The 18722-nt window shown below is 33.8% G+C and overlaps 2 protein-coding genes across 5 annotated transcripts in view; one reads left to right on the top strand and one right to left on the bottom strand.

The window, feature by feature from the left end:
- LOC100817131 (kinesin-like protein KIN-7C, mitochondrial) overlaps positions 1-5870 on the top strand; it is a 31336-nt gene extending 25466 nt beyond the window's left edge. For 2 of the 4 annotated variants that reach the window (XM_006575108.4, XM_026125135.2), the window contains 7 exons: positions 2146-2196; positions 2291-2338; positions 2410-2652; positions 2810-3541; positions 4817-4906; positions 5434-5500; positions 5585-5870. In XM_006575108.4, coding sequence (XP_006575171.1) covers positions 2146-2196; positions 2291-2338; positions 2410-2652; positions 2810-3541; positions 4817-4906; positions 5434-5454 — 1185 coding nt within the window. In that variant the 3' untranslated portion in view covers positions 5455-5500; positions 5585-5870. Of the gene's footprint in view, positions 1-2145; positions 2197-2290; positions 2339-2409; positions 2653-2809; positions 3542-4816; positions 4907-5433; positions 5505-5584 lie in introns of all 4 variants that reach the window. The other 2 variants (XR_001384411.3, XM_014766413.3) reach the window with 2 other exon arrangements.
- On the bottom strand, positions 5771-9191 carry LOC100796332 (aspartic proteinase Asp1). The gene is made up of 9 exons (XM_014766414.3): positions 8797-9191; positions 8096-8213; positions 7778-8004; positions 7081-7314; positions 6836-6974; positions 6527-6721; positions 6373-6445; positions 6118-6205; positions 5771-6032 (listed from the first exon to the last, which is right to left on the bottom strand). Exons 1-9 carry the CDS (start codon positions 8979-8981, stop codon positions 5927-5929), a joined length of 1365 nt encoding a protein of 454 aa, XP_014621900.2. The 5' UTR covers positions 8982-9191; the 3' UTR covers positions 5771-5926.
- Between the last annotated feature and the right edge of the window lie 9531 nt (positions 9192-18722).

Below are 18722 nucleotides of genomic sequence, written 5' to 3'. Positions count from 1 at the left end.
CTGGTATTCGTAAGAACTTATTGTCTGGTATGGTTTTAAATAATTGTGGTTTCAAGCAAGTACTTGAAAGTGACAAGTACATCTTGTCAAGACATGGTTCGTTTGTTGGATTTGGTTATCGTTGTAATGGAATGTTTAAATTAAACATTGATGTTCCTTTTGTTCATGAATCTGTTTGTATGGCCTCGTGTAGTTCTATAACTAATATGACAAAATCAGAAATTTGGCATGCTAGATTAGGACATGTTCATTACAAAAGATTAAAAGATATGTCAAAAACAAGTATGATTCCTCCTTTTGATATGAACATTGAAAAATGCAAAACTTGCATGTTGACCAAGATCACTAGGAAACCTTTTAAGGATGTTAAAAGTGAGACTAAAGTCTTAGACCTTATTCATAGTGATTTGTGTGATTTGCATGCTACTCCATCATTAGGTCATAAAAAATATCTTGTTACTTTTATTGATGATGCATCAAGGTATTGTTATGTATATTTATTAAATACAAAAGATGAAGCTCTTGATAAATTTAAAATTTATAAGAAAGAGGTAGAACTTCATCAAAATGGGCTAATCAAAACTCTTCGTACGGATAGGGGAGGTGAGTATTATGATCCGGTTTATTTTCAATCTACTGGAATAATACATCAAACTACAGCTCCCTATACACCACAACAAAATGGTGTAGCCGAAAGGAAGAATAGAACCTTGAAAGAAATGGTGAATTCCATGTTATCCTATTCAGATTTAAGTGAAGGATTTTGGGGTGAGGCTATGTTGGCAGCCTGTTACTTGTTGAACCGAATTCCTAACAAAAGGAATAAGGTTACCCCATATGAACTTTGGCACAAAAAGACACCAAATTTGAGTTATCTCAAAATTTGGGGATGTAGGTTTGTGAGAACTCAGCATAATTTGGCCGATCATTTAACCAAAGGGTTAAGTAGAGATCTCGTGAAAAGGTCGGCTGTGGGATTAGGATTAAAGTCCATCTGAAATCTCTTATGTTAAGATACCCAATTCCCATCTAATATGACATTAGGTGCTGAATTCAATGTGGAAAGCTTAACATGTAGAGATTGGAACACATCATCGAAAGTATCCCAAAAGGTATGTGTTCGGTTCTGCAAGTTAAGGAGGTTGAAGTATAACTTCTCAATGGTTCTTTTGAAAAATTGCATTTGCAGGTGCAAGAAAGAAAAAGACTACCTATATAAGCATGAAGTTTAGCCGCTTCAAGAAGCTGGGACTTGGCTTTGATATGCTTATGAAGGATAGGGACACAGGCTAGTAAAACTAGTGTCGAGCAAGAGTAATGTTATAAACTATTGTGCAGATTATCTTCATGTATTCATTATGAATAGAAAGGGTTCAATCCTTAGTGACACCCTGATATTCGAATATTTGAAACGTGTAATTTGCTAAGATGAAATTCAATCGTCACGATATTTCATCTATGCAGTAGTTTGTGGTATGTTATGACTTTGGTGATTTGATCGGTAATTACACTAAAATGGGGGAGGTTTGTTGGACATTTTAGTGTAATTGATCTCTTTATTGTGTTAAAATAAGAGTGCACGCTTGTTTTAATGTAATAACGAGATGTTCGGTTTAGGCAAAGGTTGGAAGTTACATGGAAGTTACTAAAACTTCCATCAACGGTTGGAAGTTACATGGAAGTTACTAAAACTTCCATCAACGACAATTTTTAAAAATAAATAACTTCCATCAACCGCCAATAACCACCTGTTCTTTGATTATAAATAATCATCCTGGTTCAGAAAGCATAACGTGTGAAAAACTCACAAGACCAAAACAAAACTCTTGAATTATAATCTTCTGATTTTATCCGATTGAACAATTTTGGTTGAACCCCGAAATTTGATTCAATCTGAAAGTGTTTATACACGACTTCAGATTTATCCAGGATTATCTCGATTTTCAAAATTAACCAACAGGTTTTTGTAGAATTTTCTGACTTTCAGTAATTTGCGATAACTCTTCTTTTTGAATGGTTCTTAATGATGCTTATATTGCAAATTTGTTATGTATTGACGAACTTCCTTTGTTTTATCTAAAATAAAAATTGGGGTGTAGTTTATGGGTAAAATCAACTAACACATAACTTCAATTTCTAATGTAGGCTCTATCCAAGCTTACCACTGAGCTCAATGAAAAAATTTTTGAACTTGAGGTTGGTTGTCTTGTCCTCTTGATGGTTTCAATTGCATTTAGCTAGCATAAATCTGAGTACTAAGTTGTTCTCTCATATTGATTGAGCATTCAAGATCAAGTCTGCAGATAACAGGATACTTCAAGAGCAACTGCAGTTGAAGGTATATTACACAATTGTATGTCCTTTTAAGGGGACTTGTTGCAATTCCTGACATTTGCTAAAATTCTACAGAATTCAGAAAACGTTGAGATGCAAGAGACAATTATTTCACTAAAGAAACAAATAAATTTGTTGCTGGATAAAACCTCAACTTATCATCAGCGCGCTGCTGATAATGAGACTGACTGTTCTAGAGACATATTAGGAAAGACTGATGAAGCACAATCAGTCAAAAACTTGAATGCAATAGTTTCTCAAGCACACCCCAAGCAAGGAAGTAATGATTCAATTATAAATTCTCAAATTCTTGTGCAGGTTATCTCTCTCTCTCTCTCTGGCACCTTCTGCAGAAGTAAACTTAAACTATTATTGGCATAATAGATAAATTTGAGAACGGATTCCTAGATTTTTTTGCTTGTTTGTGTTTCAGTAGGAGTGGTTTTCTTTTTTACTATTGCATTCAATTGTGCAGGTAGCAGAAGTGGAGAATTTAAGGCAAGAAAATGTGAGATTAGTGGAAGAGAAAGATGGGCTTGAAATTCAAAGCCAGAAACTTGCAGAGGAAGCTTCATATGCAAAAGAGTTGGCAGCAGCTGCAGCAGTTGAACTCCGAAACCTTGCTGAAGAAGTGACTAAACTTACTTATGAAAATGCAGAACTGAGTGGTGATCTGGAAGCTGCAAAGGAAGCCTCTTGCAATTCAAACTTTTCTCCAACATCTTCATATGATTGCAAGCAAAATATTAATAATAGTTTTCAACGAGATGGGAAATCGAAAAAGTTGGGGAACGAAGTTCTTATTGAGGACTTGCAGAAGGACCTTAATGCTAGACTCCAAAGAGAAGCTGCATTAGAAGCAGCTCTATCTGTGAAAGTTGAAATAGAAGATGACCTAAGAAGTACACTTGATGAAATAAAACACCAAAAACAAGATTTGGAATATGAGCTTACAAACATGCGGATGCTGGTGTCAAAGATGAAAAAGTCTGGGATTAATGTTGAGGACAAGTCAACTAATGATGTGCAAACCAAGGTTAAAAATGGGCATCCAACATCTAATGGTTACTCTCATAGAAAACAATACAAAGAGGGTGAAATTTTAGGGAGCATGGAAGATATGATTGCATTAGAAGAACTGAGGGCTAATTATCAAAGAGAAAGAAGAAGATGCAAAGAACTAGAAAGTCATATTTCTATATTGAAGGTATCTCATTCTCATGATCACATTTCATATTTCATTTATGTTCCATGATAACATAAATCTGCATTGATTGAATTTCTTCCTGACTTAAGTAAGATCAAGGGTGAGAAAATGAGTTTAGGTGACTGCTTTTTAGAAGAGAGATGATGAAGAGAAAATTGGGATAAGGTAGACTGGAAAGGAAAGATCAATGAGATGTACTCATGATATGATTAACTAAATAGCAAGTTCTATTAGACTGTAATTAATACAAATAGTAGTAATTTCTTTCAAAGAAATATAATTAGTAAAAAAACATAGATAACCTTTGACTTAAATATATTTTTAGTCCCAGCATTTTTTTCATTTTCGTCCCTGTAATTTTTTTTTTTAATTTGGTTTTTGCAAAATGTGTTTATTTTGTTTTTTGTCCTTAAAGTGCTTCAGATAGCCCTTTGAACAGTGAAAAAAATGTTATCTAAAGCACTTTAAGGATGGAAAAATAAAACAAACACATTTTGCAAGGATGAGAATCAAAAAGGCATTGAATTACAGGGACCAGAAATGTATTTAAGCATAAACCTTTCAACAAGGATAGATCAGACTTCAAGCACAACTACATATGGGTCTGAAAGAATTAACCTCAAAGTGAATACTGGCTTTAGGATTCTACTTTTTTTTTGGAATTTAGACATTGAATTAGGGAAAGCAGGAATATAAAAAGTGCAAAACATAATTGTTTAAATATCTGGAATCTAATAGCTAAATCTCTAGCAGAGCCTAACGGTGTGTTTGATTGAGTGGAATGAAATTGAGAAAAAATATTTGAATTAAAGTAGTGTGTTGGAGGTGTGGACCTACACTAATTTTTGAAAGTTTCCCTTCCTTTTCACTCCATTTCATCTCTCCCAAACATACCATAAGGTTCTGAAATAGCTATAGGTAGGATTTTTTAAAGACAGGAATAACAAATATGGGTTAGGGTACCAACTTCCAAGAAGACTAGAAAAAGAAAATTCAGGATACTGTTCCACTGTGTAGAAAGATCAAATTCCATAGAGAATAGTTATAGACAGGTTGCTAGTTACTTGGGTTTTTCGAACCTGATCTCCCTTGTTGCGATCTTCTATATACATTCACAATAGATTTGCATTTTGGAGAGTAGAAATCATAAATGGCACAGAAGGGTTAATTTCGTAGGTTGTCATGCATCTTGCATCACATAGCCTAGACTTGTTTTTTTTATTTCTCTTCGTGAAGACAGAATTGCAAATGATAGCACTTTTAACTATGGAATAGGGTGAAGATATTGCTGGTCTGGATGTTATGGCCCTTGAAGAACTTCAAAACCTTCATATTGAGGCAATAACAAAGATTTGCCATGCTAAGGTGACATCTCTCACTTGCCTGCCTTTCAACAATAATTTTCCATTGCCATGTCCTAATGAAACAAATTGATTTTTTCTTCTGCCCGTGAAAATTTTAATATATATTTTGAGGTCAATTTTTATGTTCATTTATATCCAGGAAATGTAAACATTTACTCCATCTTAGATGCTGTTTCTGATGAGTTATTACTTATTACCTATAGGCCTTCTGCTTGATACTAGATATATTTTAAAATTATGAATATCAATATTATTAATTTTCAATGTGATAAGAGGCAGTATATGCCAAGACAAGTCCCCTATAAGAAGTTAAATTCCAAATTATAGATTTTTATTTATCAGTTAATGAAAAAGGAAGTGGCATTTCTGGAGGGAAGTAAAACGAGTGACATGCACATGCTATCCTTTTTTCTTATTCAACTTTGACCAGCATACCTGCGTGTCTGTTATATTCTGCCTAATATTATAATCTCTTGCGAACAAACTGTCATGACTGATTAATGTTATTTTACATTTTACAACTTGCAGTATGCAAATCAAAACTTGTAGCATCATGCTGTTGGCTGCTGTGACTGTCGTACACGGGGTTTCTGAAGTTGGTATCAATTCCTAAAAGTACAGTCATGAAATTATGTACCTAATCCAGGGTCTTTTAACTTAATATGCACTATTATTTCAGGTACATTATACTTTGTAACTTCACAAAATACTGGCAATCTTCTCTCAATCATCCTTGTGCTGGTGCATGGAAGCAGTGAAGGCCAATCAGTTAGTTTAGGCGAATAACTACTTGCTACTGATGGGAATTGAGGCCCCTCAGCTTCATGATTTTTTCTCAAGCAAGGATCAGTAACTGTAGCTTGTATCGTTTGGAAGTTATCATTTACAAATTCACAAAATGTAGCTTATGAAGCATAAAATATTGTAAGGTGACAAAAATATCTATGTATATATATGTTGTACTATATGGAATTATACATGCTATTTAATGTACATCCAAGCACCCTCCTTCCCTAGCAATTCATTCACAGCCTGTTTCTTCATATGATGCAGGGCAACGGTCCCCAAAGATACCCAAATTTGTTGCATATGGGTGTGGAAAATCACCTTCCAAATCACGATCCACACTGTTTGAATGAACATGAAAATATTCCCTTGTAAGACTAATTGGCGTTCACAGTTATATAAGAAATGATAAGAGAAATATATTACTTGGGAAGCCTATCACAATTTGAAGAAACCCATCCAATCTGCTGTTTCTCGTTGTCATAAATCACCATTTTATCTTGTAAAGTGATGTCTGAGAGCAATAAAAGGCATATTACCATCAAAAAAATTGTTGAGAATCAGGAATAAATGTCATTTATAATAAATGACATTTAATAAATGACATTTATTCCTGATTTCCAACAATAATCAAATAAGAGAAAGGAATTTTTTATACTCTTTTAAATTGGCATGCCTTACCTCCTATTATGTTCAGATTTTCTAGTCCTACTTCAGTGCCATCTAGAATCCCCAAGCAGACATTGCCATGTTTCTGGTAAAGGACAGCATGTTAGACAATTTCATTTGTTTCCTTAACTAGAGGCAGAGTTGTTCAGTCTTAAAAGGTGCTCACAGTGATAATAAGGTAAGATTCTGGTGGTAGGTGCATCTGCAAATTCATGATTTTTTTGAAGCTCAATGCTAGGGGCTTGAAATATTTCTTGACATCACTTAACGATTCGAAAGACTTTGCACCCTTCCAACAAATTGGAAGTGATGGGTCATCAGTTGCTCTTTTCAACTGTTTTCCCTTTAAATCTTTAGTTACCTGAATTATGGATCAAGGAATTATTAACTTAAGATGGCTGACTAAATATCTTAGGCCATATAAGACAACGAGATTGATGATGAAAATTGAGCCTCTCTCTAGTTTCTATCTTACTAAATCAACAACAGCTTGATAGGCTTGTGAGTTGAAGTATGTGTAAGAGCTCCCACTATCGAAGATAAGTTCAAGACCCTTAACAGCAGTAGCCTTTCCATTGAAAACCAGTTCTGCTGGTCCTGAGCTGTAGTGTTTTCTGAAGCAATGATTGTTGGCAACTTTTCATGAACGGCAACAGATGATGCAAGTGTGAAACAAAAAAATCTCAGAAGGAACAAATGGCATCAATTTTTAAAACTTACTCCGAAGAACTCGACAACATGGATGTCCAAACAATTCCTGAAGAGGGAATGAAATCATCTCCGAAGAATAAAAACCCTCCTCCTTGTGCACTTAGGCAGTGGCCAACAACATTGCGGATCAGACCCAAAGAATGAAGCTGAGACAAAATGCTTGCTCTGCCATTCCCAAGGCCAAGGACTCCTGACGTAGCAGGTGGGGAGTTAGAACCAGAATACTTTTGATCATATCCGCACCTAGCCATTCATCAGACAAAGAAACTCTTAATTATTCTCAAAGATGAATGGAAAACTTTAGCTCCAAGTTGAAGTCATGGTAACTTTTTTCCTGTGAGTAGATCAATTCTGTCCTGTTGCTCTATTTACTGAAGCATAACTTCACCATATTTTTTTTTTACATCACAACTTCAATACAAATTATCTAATTAAGTCCCATTTGAATAAACTTCACTATAAACACTTGTAAAAGAAGAAAATAAGAAGATAAAATCAACTATGGTGTTAGATGAGAGAGCTAATATAAAAGTTAAGTGCATAAGTTAGTTTTAGGCTATGGGAAAAATTTAATTCATTTTACCACTTTACCTTCCTGTTTCCTTCTCCTATTAATACTGATGGGTAAGTTTATCCAAAGCAGGCCTTGGTAGTTGATACCACCAGTGTCACTCATGAAGATGGAAATTGGAAACAAAACACTTACCCAAAGGCTACCCTAGGGCGCACCACAGAGCCATTGGTGAATTGAAAAGGAATGTAATCCCGGACTAGCACACCCAGAGATGATCCATGATCTGCATACTCAACCTCATAGTCACATGGGTCATCTGGGGAAGGACAATTATAGGCCATTGATAAGTGCACTTCAGAACACAACTGGTCCACACATTGCACAAGGTTGTGATTGGGTTTATAAAGTTGATCACGAGGCTGCAAAGATTGCCACCACGTAAATAACAAGATAAAATGATTTGTTATGGTTCATACTTCAGAAAAAGGCCTAATCTAAGTTTAAGCATACCTTGGTGCAACCTTTACATGGTGCATCACACTGAACCCAAGTAAGGTCACTACCCGAGTCAATGTCAAGGTCATAAAGCTTGGGGGGATAGCCAATGTTGAGAGACACTGTGTAATGCCTGCATAAAGAGGAATACAGATATTTTTCATGGAACCCGTGTAATTTAAACCTAACAAGAAAAACCAATTCACTTTAGAAATTCAACTACCATGTTTCCTTTTCTTTTTCTTCCAAAACATGTATAAGAAAAAAGTGACTTTTTGTGAGATGGAGTCCAATCCCCCCCAAATAATAATAATAAAAAAAAAAACAAGAAAAAAGTTAAGAGCCTCAGTCAAACCTAACTTTTATTCTTTCTCTAAATAAATTAGAAATTGAATGGCAGGTGAAACTCAATGAAACAGCAGATATACTTGATAATAATCTGAAAACTAGATCAGGAATCAAATCTATAAGAACTGAAAACTCCATTTTATTAAGTATAGGAGACAGATAAAAGAATGTTTCAAAAACTTAACATAGCTCAACTCAGAAGACAAATATAATGACTAGAACAAAGTTATCCAAAAAAAAAAAACATTCAATTACACAAAATAAGAAGTGAGAGAAAAAAAATTAACAATAAAAGCAAGATGATACTATTACTACTTGATGATAAAGTTTGAATAAAACAAAACAATTATTGTAGAATCACAACATACCCAAGAGGGTACACATTTCCCTGAAGTTTGAAAACAGCAGAGGAGGAAAGGCGATGATGATTATTATCAGAATATGGGGTTTTGGGCTTCTTGGCGTTGCGGGGTTGAGCTGAGAAAGAGAGTGGTAAAATGGCAGAAAATAGAAGAAATGGCAAAAGCGTGTGCAATGCTATTATTCCTTTCATTTTAACATCCTCACTTGGAAAAAAAAACTTTATTTTCTGAGAGAGAGGGAAAAAGGGTGCAGTGATTCAAGAAAGGGTGTCTCAGAAACAAATGGTGAAATCGAAAAGGAAATGAAAAAAGGGAAGGAGTTTTGGACACTGAAATAGAGCATTCTCTGCGGTGTGTCTATTTTATTTTCTGGCTTGTTTTTGGTCGGGGGTGGGGGCAGTTGGCAGATACCAACGTTATTTAATGCTTTATTTAGAAATGGATTTTTTATTTTAGCTTCTTTAATAATATGAAATTTATGAAGAAAAATATATATTTTGTCAACTTCTTTTAAAATATATTTAAATTTAAATAAAAAAGTTTCGATCTAATTATTTTATTTTATTTATTTACTTTTCAATTTTACACTCTACAAATAACTTATATAATGTAAATTATATTTATTGATTATATTTTAATTTAACATAATGAATAGATATCGACAAATAATACATTTTTTTCTAAGATTAAGATAAATCAAATATAATAAATTCACCTAAAATCACATTAATTTATTTTATTTGATATTTCTTTATTAATTGTTTAGAGATATTTTTGGTTCCTCCCAACATGGTGGATGCTTCAAGTAGCATAAGGAATGTGGGCTTGTTGCTCCTAAGGAGCAGAACCTACAATCACCTGCTGCTAAAGTCAGAGTTTTGTAAAAGATGTATAAAAATGTGAGCTTGGATCCATACATGTAGACATGAAAATACCTTTATATAATAGTATTTGGTAGGTGGAGCAGCACTTAAATTAAGGGACTTGCTAGATGCACCCAGCACACTTTGAAAATTCCAATAATGTTCCTCGCTATTTTTTCTTTATATTGGCACCCGTTCTGTGTTTTTTGTTGTGTTGAAAGCTTGGGTTTTTTTTTTTTTATTGTGGTGTGTTTTTTCTCGTTGGTGGTCGTTTTTGCAAGTGTTGAGAGAGGTAGCGGTTCGGTGTAGGTGAAAGTCTTACCGGTGTTGGTTTTATTTCGACAGAGGTACACATTTTCTAGCTTTTCTGGGTAACTGGTGTTCTAGTAGATCTAGTATTATTAACATGTGGATAAAGTTAATCCGTAAGTTGTATACGGATGAAGTACATCCATAACCAAGAATTATAACATACGAATGTAGTTTATCTGTAAGAATTATACGGATGTAGTTCATCCGTAAGCTTTATACGGATGTACTTCATCCATATGTTGTATTTTGAAGCTTACAGATAAATTTCATCTGCATAAAGCTTATAGATGAACTACATCTGTATGATTCTTACGGATGAAGTTCATCCGTATGAAGCATACAGATGTAGTACATCCATATGCATTGTTTTTTTTCCAGAATATTTATTAAATTTTGAAAAATTTAGATTTAATAACATTATTAATATGTTTAATTTTTATTACATATTTTTGAAATTGTGGATAATTTATTTATTACAAATTATTTATAGTGTAAGTAAAAGATTAAATTATTTAGGTACAATAATTGAATTTATTTTAACTAGTAAAATGTTAAATTAGTTGTTAGTTATAGTTTTCTATTTTTTTTTTTGTTAATTAGGGTGCAAAATTTTTATTTATTTGAAGTATTTTTTATGTTAAATGAGATGTTTCCTAAAAAATTTTATTATTGTGTTTTTGTAGTCCCTGTCGTGTAATTTTTTTGTAGAATTTATAAATTATTTAGTTATTGCAAATTAAATAAAGTATAAGTAAAAATTGAAATTATTTAGGTGCAAAATTTGTATTTAGTTTAAGTAAATTATTTAGTTATAAATTTTGAATGTAGTTGTATAAGTTGGTAATATGTATGTAGTTAATATATTTTTATGATATTTATCAAATTTTGATGTTAATGACTAGATAAAAAGTACTACGAGGGACTAATTTTAGTTTTGCTACTATGGTGTGCTTTAAAAGATTATGTAGACTTGTGTATGATGTATAATTTTTTGATTTGTTGTTAAGATGAATGAAGATCAATGGACGTATGATAATACAATGTCTCAAGAAGTTGATATGGATTAGGAAAATGAACAAGAATGAGGTGTGAATGAACCACATGTTGATTGTTCATATGCTTTTAATACTTCTCAGGTAATAATGTTCATTATTTTGAGTCATTTGATTGAATTTATGTTTTGTATAAAAAATAAATTGTCTGGGTTGCATTGTAGGTCTTTGGTACCCGAGATTATGTTTTGCAATAGGCTCGATCGGTTGCCCATGAAAACGGATTTGCTGCAGTCATTATGAGGTCAGACACACATACTGGTAGTAGAGGAAGAAGTTCATTTGTGTTAATTGGTTGTGAAAGGAATGGTCAGTATAAGTGTAGGAACAAAGAATTTGTTATAAGAGCCATTGGGAGTAGGAAATATGGTTGTCCCTTCAAGCTTCGTGGGAAACCAGTGATTGGAGGGCAAGGTTGGATGATGAAGTTGATCTGTGGGATTCATAATCATGAATTGGCCAAGTCTTTAGTTGAACATCCATACGCTGGGCGATTGACTAAGGATGAGAAGACAATTATTGTTGATATAACAAAGTCGATGGTGAAACCAAGAAACATCCTACTAATATTGAAGGAGCACAATGTCAATAGTTGCACAACTATCAAACAAATATACAATGCAAAAAGTACATATCGTTCTTCCATTAGAGGAGGTGATACTGAAATGTAACATCTAATGAAACTTCTTGAACGTGATCAATATATTCATTGACATAGATTAAAGGATGAATTTGTGGTACATGATCTATTTTGGTGTCACCCTGATGTAGTAAAGTTATGCAATGCATGTCATTTGGTGTTTTTGATAGACAGTACCTACAAAACAAATAGGTACAGACTCCCACTACTTGACATTGTTGGGGTGACACCAACATGGATGACATTCTCTGTTGGGTTTGCATATTTGGAGGGTGAACGTGTTAATAATGTTGTATGGGCTTTGGAACGGTTTCGAGGTCTATTTTTAAGATGTGATTGTCTCCCTGTAGTTATTGTGACTGATAGAGACCTAGTATTGATGAATGTAGTGAAAACTGTTTTTCCCGAGTGTACAAACTTGTTGTACAGGTTTCACATCAACAAGAATGTCAAGGCCAAATGCAAATCCTTAATTGGTCAAAAAAATGCTTGGGAGTATGTCATGGATGCCTGGGGTAGTCTGGTTGATTGTCTTTTTGAACAGTAGTTCGCTGAGTGCCTTCAGAAGTTTCAAATGACTTATTCACCTTGGTCAATGTTCGTTGACTATGTTAACGAAACAAGGATAATCTCACACAATGAAAAATTTATTACAGCCTAGACGAATAAGGTGATGCACTTAGGCAACACAACAACAAACAAGTATTAAAATGTTACAATTTTTCTAGTAATGTTTATTAATTCATGGAATTTAATTGTAGTATATTTTTACTGTTTTTTGTATATTTCAAATGTAGGGTTGAATCTGCTCATAGGGCTTTAAAAAGAGTATTACATAATAGTCTTGGAGACCTATGTAGTGTTTGGGATGCCATGACCATGATCACGCTGCAGCACACTCAAATTAAAGCATCCTTTGAAACAAGTATACATGTGGTTGGACATGTATTTAAAAAAATCTTATACAAGAGGCTTCTTGAAATGGTTTCAAGGTACGCTTTAAATGAGATTGTTGCTGAGTTTGAGTGTGTACATTATGCTGGCAAGAATCCTTCTTCTTGTGGTTGTGTGATAAAGAACCACATACGGTCTTCCTTGTGCATGTGAGCTATCTAGGTATGTTGTTGGCAACATTCCACTCGATTCAATCCATATGTTTTGGAGGAGACTTAGTTTTTCAGACCAAGGGTTATGTGAGGCTGAAGTCACCATCAAAGAAGAGATCGAGATCAAATCTAAAAGATTTGAGGAACTTAATGTTTGTGGTAAAGTTACTCTCAAGATTAAACTTCGAGAAATTGCATGCCCCGATGTAAACTCTATATGTCCTCCTCTGTCAAAGGTCAACACTAAAGGTACACCGAAGAAACCGATGAACAAAAATCAAAGATCCACAAAGCGTGATCCGTCTTATTGGGATTATGTTGATGTTTTTCATTCTGTTCAAAATAGCAACTCTTCAGTGAAACATAGTGCATCATCTTCTGACCCACCGAAGCCAACAAGGATCATCCCGATGTTGGATCAATTTGAGTCATTTATACAGGGTTTCATTGACAACATTGTGGATGTGAAAACGGACGGTAACTGTAGATATTGAGCCATTGCCGCTTTATTAGGTATGGGCGAAGATTCTTGGTCGTTGGTGCGCAACCAATTGATTAAAGAACTTGGCAAATGGTCGGATGACTATATCAACCTCTTCGGTGGCACAGAGAGATTTGAAGAATTAAGGTTGTCTCTACTTGTTGATGGGTTTTTCAAGGTATTTTGTTTTGGTTTTTTTTTAGAACAAACTTTAAAGCGTGGATATTTTGTTTGATGTGTATATTTTGTTTGATTCAGGTTAGTATGGATAAGTGGATGGATGTAACGGAGATGGGATATATCATTGCATCAAGGTATAATGTAATCCTTGTATCGTTGTCCCAACAACAAAGCATGACATTTTTTCCTCTTAGAAGTCAACCACCACTAGATTCTTCTGTGCACCGCATTATATGCATCAGTCACATGTTTGAAAATCATTTTGTTCAGGTACATTGAAGATAGTTAATCTAATTTTTAGATTTATGCAATCATTTGTGTTCATTTGAGTTAATAATGTTTGTTCACTTACAACAGGTTTATTTGAAAGACCGTTGTCCTTTACCGCCTCTAGCATTGTTGTGGTCTAGGAATTCTCATCCTCAGGCAAAGCAGTGGCCAACTCCATATATTAGTAGAATGTAGTAGTACAGAAGCTTCCTGATGTTGAAAATAGACTATGTCGACCTAAATGAAGACTGAACATGCATCGTTGTTGTGGACTGTAACACTTCTTTATCTAATTTTATTAATTATGTGATATAATTTGTTGTCAGACATTTATTCTTAATTATTAAGTAATTATTGCGTTAAGAAATAAATTAGTTGGTGCAACTAAAATCAATTACGCATGTATGATATATCGTTGTCATAATTGACAACACATTGTCAAATGCATGCGTATTAAAGTTTGAGCATGATACGACATTGATTGACTTGACAACATATTCTGATGCACGATACAGCTTGACACCACATTAGTTTAGTTGGAAACACAAACACAAAGCATTTGCACGCGTCTCTATTTTTTTAAAAAAAGTGAAGCAATGTTAGTTAAAACTATCTATATATATGAGACACGCCAACACCCTAAAAAATCACACATTCTCTCCTAATTTTTATAAGAAAATATGGCATTTTTGGAAGAAACTAGCAGTCAGACGATTGTCAACTCAAGGTTGAGTTTTATTTTTTCAAATGGATCGATTATTCACAACAATAGTGGTGTTTACTTTCAAACTTCCACTCCAGTACCCATTCGAGTACCAAACACTTGTGATTTTGCAACGCTAAAAACCAGAATACACAATACCCTCCAGCTAACCGACAAATAATTTTTGGATGAAATTTACTATCGACAGCCATTCATAGATACAGGTAACCAATTTCGCTTTTAATGTATGCAATTGAAAAATGATGATGATGTTAACACAATGTTAATGTGTAATCATCAATTTTCGTGTGTTGGACCGATTGAGTTATTATGCACCATTGGTAGAACACCAGATGAAATATTAAACTTATTTGAAGGCACTATGACCCCTACTTATGATGTCCTTCTTTATTACAATGGGAGGTGGAACATGTCACGCCAAAACAACTTTGTAGGTTACGCATTCATAGGAAAAAATCCAAAAAAAATTGACATTGCTTCAAGATGTACCATCGATGAACTGAAGGATTTGATAAAAAAAGTTGCACCTCAAGGGATTCCCCCTCATGGTATTCATGAATCACAAATGGTAAGACGATTGTTTTTTTGACAACCAGGTCATTTTGAGTATTTAGACAAAGTTATCAAATTTGAAATTATTAAGCTGAAAACTAACGATGACGTGCTGAAGGTCTTAGTACAGTCTAACTATTGGAAACAATTTGGACCAATAGAAATTTTAGCTATTTTTAGTAAACAGGTAATGGAAATGGAAGATGACGTGTCTATCTCGTGACATGCGATGGAAGCTTGCTTGTGAAGCTTCTATGGAGGTTGGATCTTTGAGCTTCAATGGTGATTTTCCACCATGGAGATGCAGCGGAAGGCAAAGGAGAAGAGGAGAGGGGAGACACCATCCACAAGGGAATAAGCCATGGAAGAAGGAGCTTCACCACCAAGAATGTGCCTTGGATAAGAAGCTTGAAGATGATGCTTTAATGGAGGAAAAGAAAGAGGGAAGGGGGGAGCACGAAATTGAAGGAATAAAAGAGGGAGAGAAGTGGAACTTTGAAGTGTGTCTCATAAGACTTTAATGCATCAAAGTTACAACAAGTGTTACACATGCTTCTATTTATAGACTAGGTAGCTTCCTTGAGAAGCTTTCTTGAGAAAACTTCCTTGAGAAACTTCTTTGAGAAAACTTCCTTGAGAAGCTAGAGCTTAGCTACACACACCACTCTAAAAGCTAAGCTCACCTCCTTAAGAAACTTCCTTGAGGAGCTAGAGCTTAGCTACACACACCTCTCTAATAGCAAAGCTCACCTCCTTGAGATGAGAAGCTAGAGCTTAGCCACACACCCCTATAATAGCTAAGTTCACCCCCATGACAAAATACATGAAAATACAAAAAAGTCTCTACTACAAAGACTACTCAAAATGCCCTGAAATACAAGGCTAAAACCCTATACTACTAGAATGGCCAAAATACAAGGCCCAAAAGAAGAAAAAAACATATTATAATATTTACAAAGAAGAGTGGACCCAACCTTGGTCCATGGGCTCAAAAATCTACCCTAAGGTTCATGAGAACCCTAAGGCCTTCTTCATTAGCTCTAGCCCAATCCTCTTAGAGTCTCTTGCACATGGCTCTGGTAACAGGTCCTTTCTTAGGGAGGATTGCATCAACATGATTGAATGCAAGTTTTATTTCTGAGTTTTTCATGCAAATTTTATTTCTTTCCACTATGTTGAAGTTAATGTAATGTTTGAATTCGAGAAGTTGTTCACTAGTTTTTCAACTAAGTTGTTCAGTAATTATTTCCACTATTTGGTTGACCCATGATGCAATACGGATTAGAATGTCTCTTTTCGAATGATATCGAAGCTGGTCATGATTTTAAATATTTAGTTAACTAAGTAAATTTCATCTCAAGGATAGTTTAATGTGACCTTACCTTGCCTTGTATTACTTAAAGGGTAATGACTAGTTTAACTAAAGAAATCAACGCGTTCATGAATTAAAGAAAGGTTACGTAAAGAATTTGGGCAAACCTATGATCAGGTATCCGACCATTTCCTATATCGGTGTTCAAGGTCTACATCAATCCATAATTTAATCTCACTTTATTATTTTGAGTTTGAGTTTTTAAAATATTTGGATCGAATTGAATCTAATCCGATTAATGTGGAAGCAAAGCTTTCAAAGTTTATTTTGATGATGCTAAAGACTCAAGTCAAGAATCAAGTGTCAAGCAAGTTTCAAGAATAAAAGAGTCGTTCAATCAAGAATCAAGATTCAAGTGAAGATTCAAGAGAAGACTCAAGATATGCAAGAATTTCAAGAAAATCATCAAGATAAGTATAAAAAGATTTTTTCAAAAGAAAAGATTGAATAACATAATTTGTCCAAAAGAATTTTTCAAAGAAAAATCTTTTACCATAGTTTTTACTCTCTGGTAATCGATTACCATAAGGCAGTAATCGATTACCAGAAGCCCAAACAGTTTTATAACTGTTTTACAAAGTAGTAATCGATTACCATGGGCATGCAATCGATTACCAATGTTTTTGAACGTTGAATTTCAAATTTCAAGAGTCACAACTTGTAATAAAATATTTTCAAACTTGTGTAATCAATTACACAATATATGTAATTAATTACCAGTGTTTCTTAACATTTTGATTTTTAAATTTAAACATGAAGAGTTACATCTGTTGATGTGTAATCGATTACACTATAATGGTAATTGATTACTAGTGACTTATTTTGAAAATTAAATTACCAAAAGTCACAATTTTTAAAGTGATTAGTTTCTGAAGATTTTTTCAAGAGTCACAACTTTTAAAGTGACTAGTTTTCAAAAAGAGTCACAACTTTTAAAGTAACCAGTTTTTAAAAGAGTCATAACTTTTAAAGTGACTAGTTTTTCAAAAGAAGTCACAACTTTTAAAGTGACTAGTTTTGAAGAAATTGTCAAGAGTCACAAACTTTTAACCTGAACCATCAAATGATTATAATATGTGACCATGGCGTGAATTCTAAGAAGAGAACTTTCTGATTCATTTCTCAACATCTTTCTAAGAGTTTTTGTTCAATACTTACTTTGTCAAGAAAAGTTCATTGGGCAAAAAACTTGTGCTTATTCAATTCTCTTATTCTTCTTTCCTTCTCCCTCTTGCCAAAAGAATTCAAAGAACTATCTGTCTGAAAATTCTTTTGATTCCCCAAACAAAGAATTCAAAGAATTATTCGTTTGAGAATTCTTTGTCCAAACACTTAATTCAAAGAACTAACCGTCTGAGAATTCTGTGTAAGAAGCGGGTAACTTCTTGGTTGTTATAGTGAACACAAGGGAGAGTACATCCTTTGTGGTTCGCTTCAAGTAGTGGGTACATCTACTTGGTTGTTCAAAGAGAGCAAGGGAGGGTACATCCCTTGTGGATCTTTGCTTGTAAAGGATTTTACAAGGTTATTGGAAATCTCAAGAACCGTGGGTTGCTTGGGGACTGGACGTAGGCACGGGTTGTGGATGTATAATGAAAACTACTCACGGTCTTTAAACCAAAATGCTGTTGAATTTGAGTGTGTACATTATGCTGGCAAAAATTCTGCTCGTTGTGGATGTATAAGGAAAACTACTCATGGTCTTCTATGTGCATGTGAACTATCTAGGTATGTTGTTGGTACCATACCACTTGACACAATCTAAATGTTTTGGCAGAGACTAAGTTTTTCAGACCAAGGGTTATATGAGCTCGAAGTCAGCATAATCGAAAGGATGGAAACCATATCCAAACAGTTTGAAGAGCTTGATGTTTGTGAGTTACTCTAAAGAGTAAACTTCGAGAAATTGTCTACCCTAATCTAATCTTTATGTGTGCTCCTCCAAAAAAGATAAAAACAAAAGGTGTTAAGAAGAAACTGATGACCAAACATCAAACGTCAACAAAACGTGATTCGTCCTACTGGGAGTATGTTGATGCATTACATTATGTGCAAAATAATAATTTTTCGGTCAAATGTAATGCATCATTTAATATATAGCAATGAAATATTAAATAATTTTATATTATATAAATTTTGTAAATACAATCAATAAACTATAGAGTTTAATGACTCACTGTACACGATAATATTTATAAAAAAATAATTTCAACATAAATATCAAAGATTTTTAATATATGATTTTTAAGATGATTATTATTATTATTATTTTTACATAAAAATCAAAGATAAATATCAAAGATTTATAATAACTTGAACATCTTAATTAATTACGTTAGATTTCCTTAATTAAAATATCTATTATAAAAAAACAAAAATT

This window comes from Glycine max, chromosome 13 (assembly GCF_000004515.6).
Source record: "Glycine max cultivar Williams 82 chromosome 13, Glycine_max_v4.0, whole genome shotgun sequence".
Taxonomy (NCBI): Eukaryota; Viridiplantae; Streptophyta; class Magnoliopsida; order Fabales; family Fabaceae; genus Glycine; species Glycine max.
This window is presented reverse-complemented; position numbering and strand designations above follow the sequence as displayed.

Excerpts from the sequence above, each read along its gene's own strand:
- LOC100796332 (XM_014766414.3), bottom strand. The coding sequence starts at position 8,981 with ATGAAAGGAATAATAGCATTGCACACGCTTTTGCCATTTCTTCTATTT. Across the intron at positions 7,315-7,777 it reads CGCCCTAGGGTAGCCTTTGG|GTGCGGATATGATCAAAAGT; the intron begins GTAAGTGTTTTG and ends ATGAATGGCTAG. Across the intron at positions 6,033-6,117 it reads AATTGTGATAGGCTTCCCAA|TGTGGATCGTGATTTGGAAG; the intron begins GTAATATATTTC and ends TCATTCAAACAG.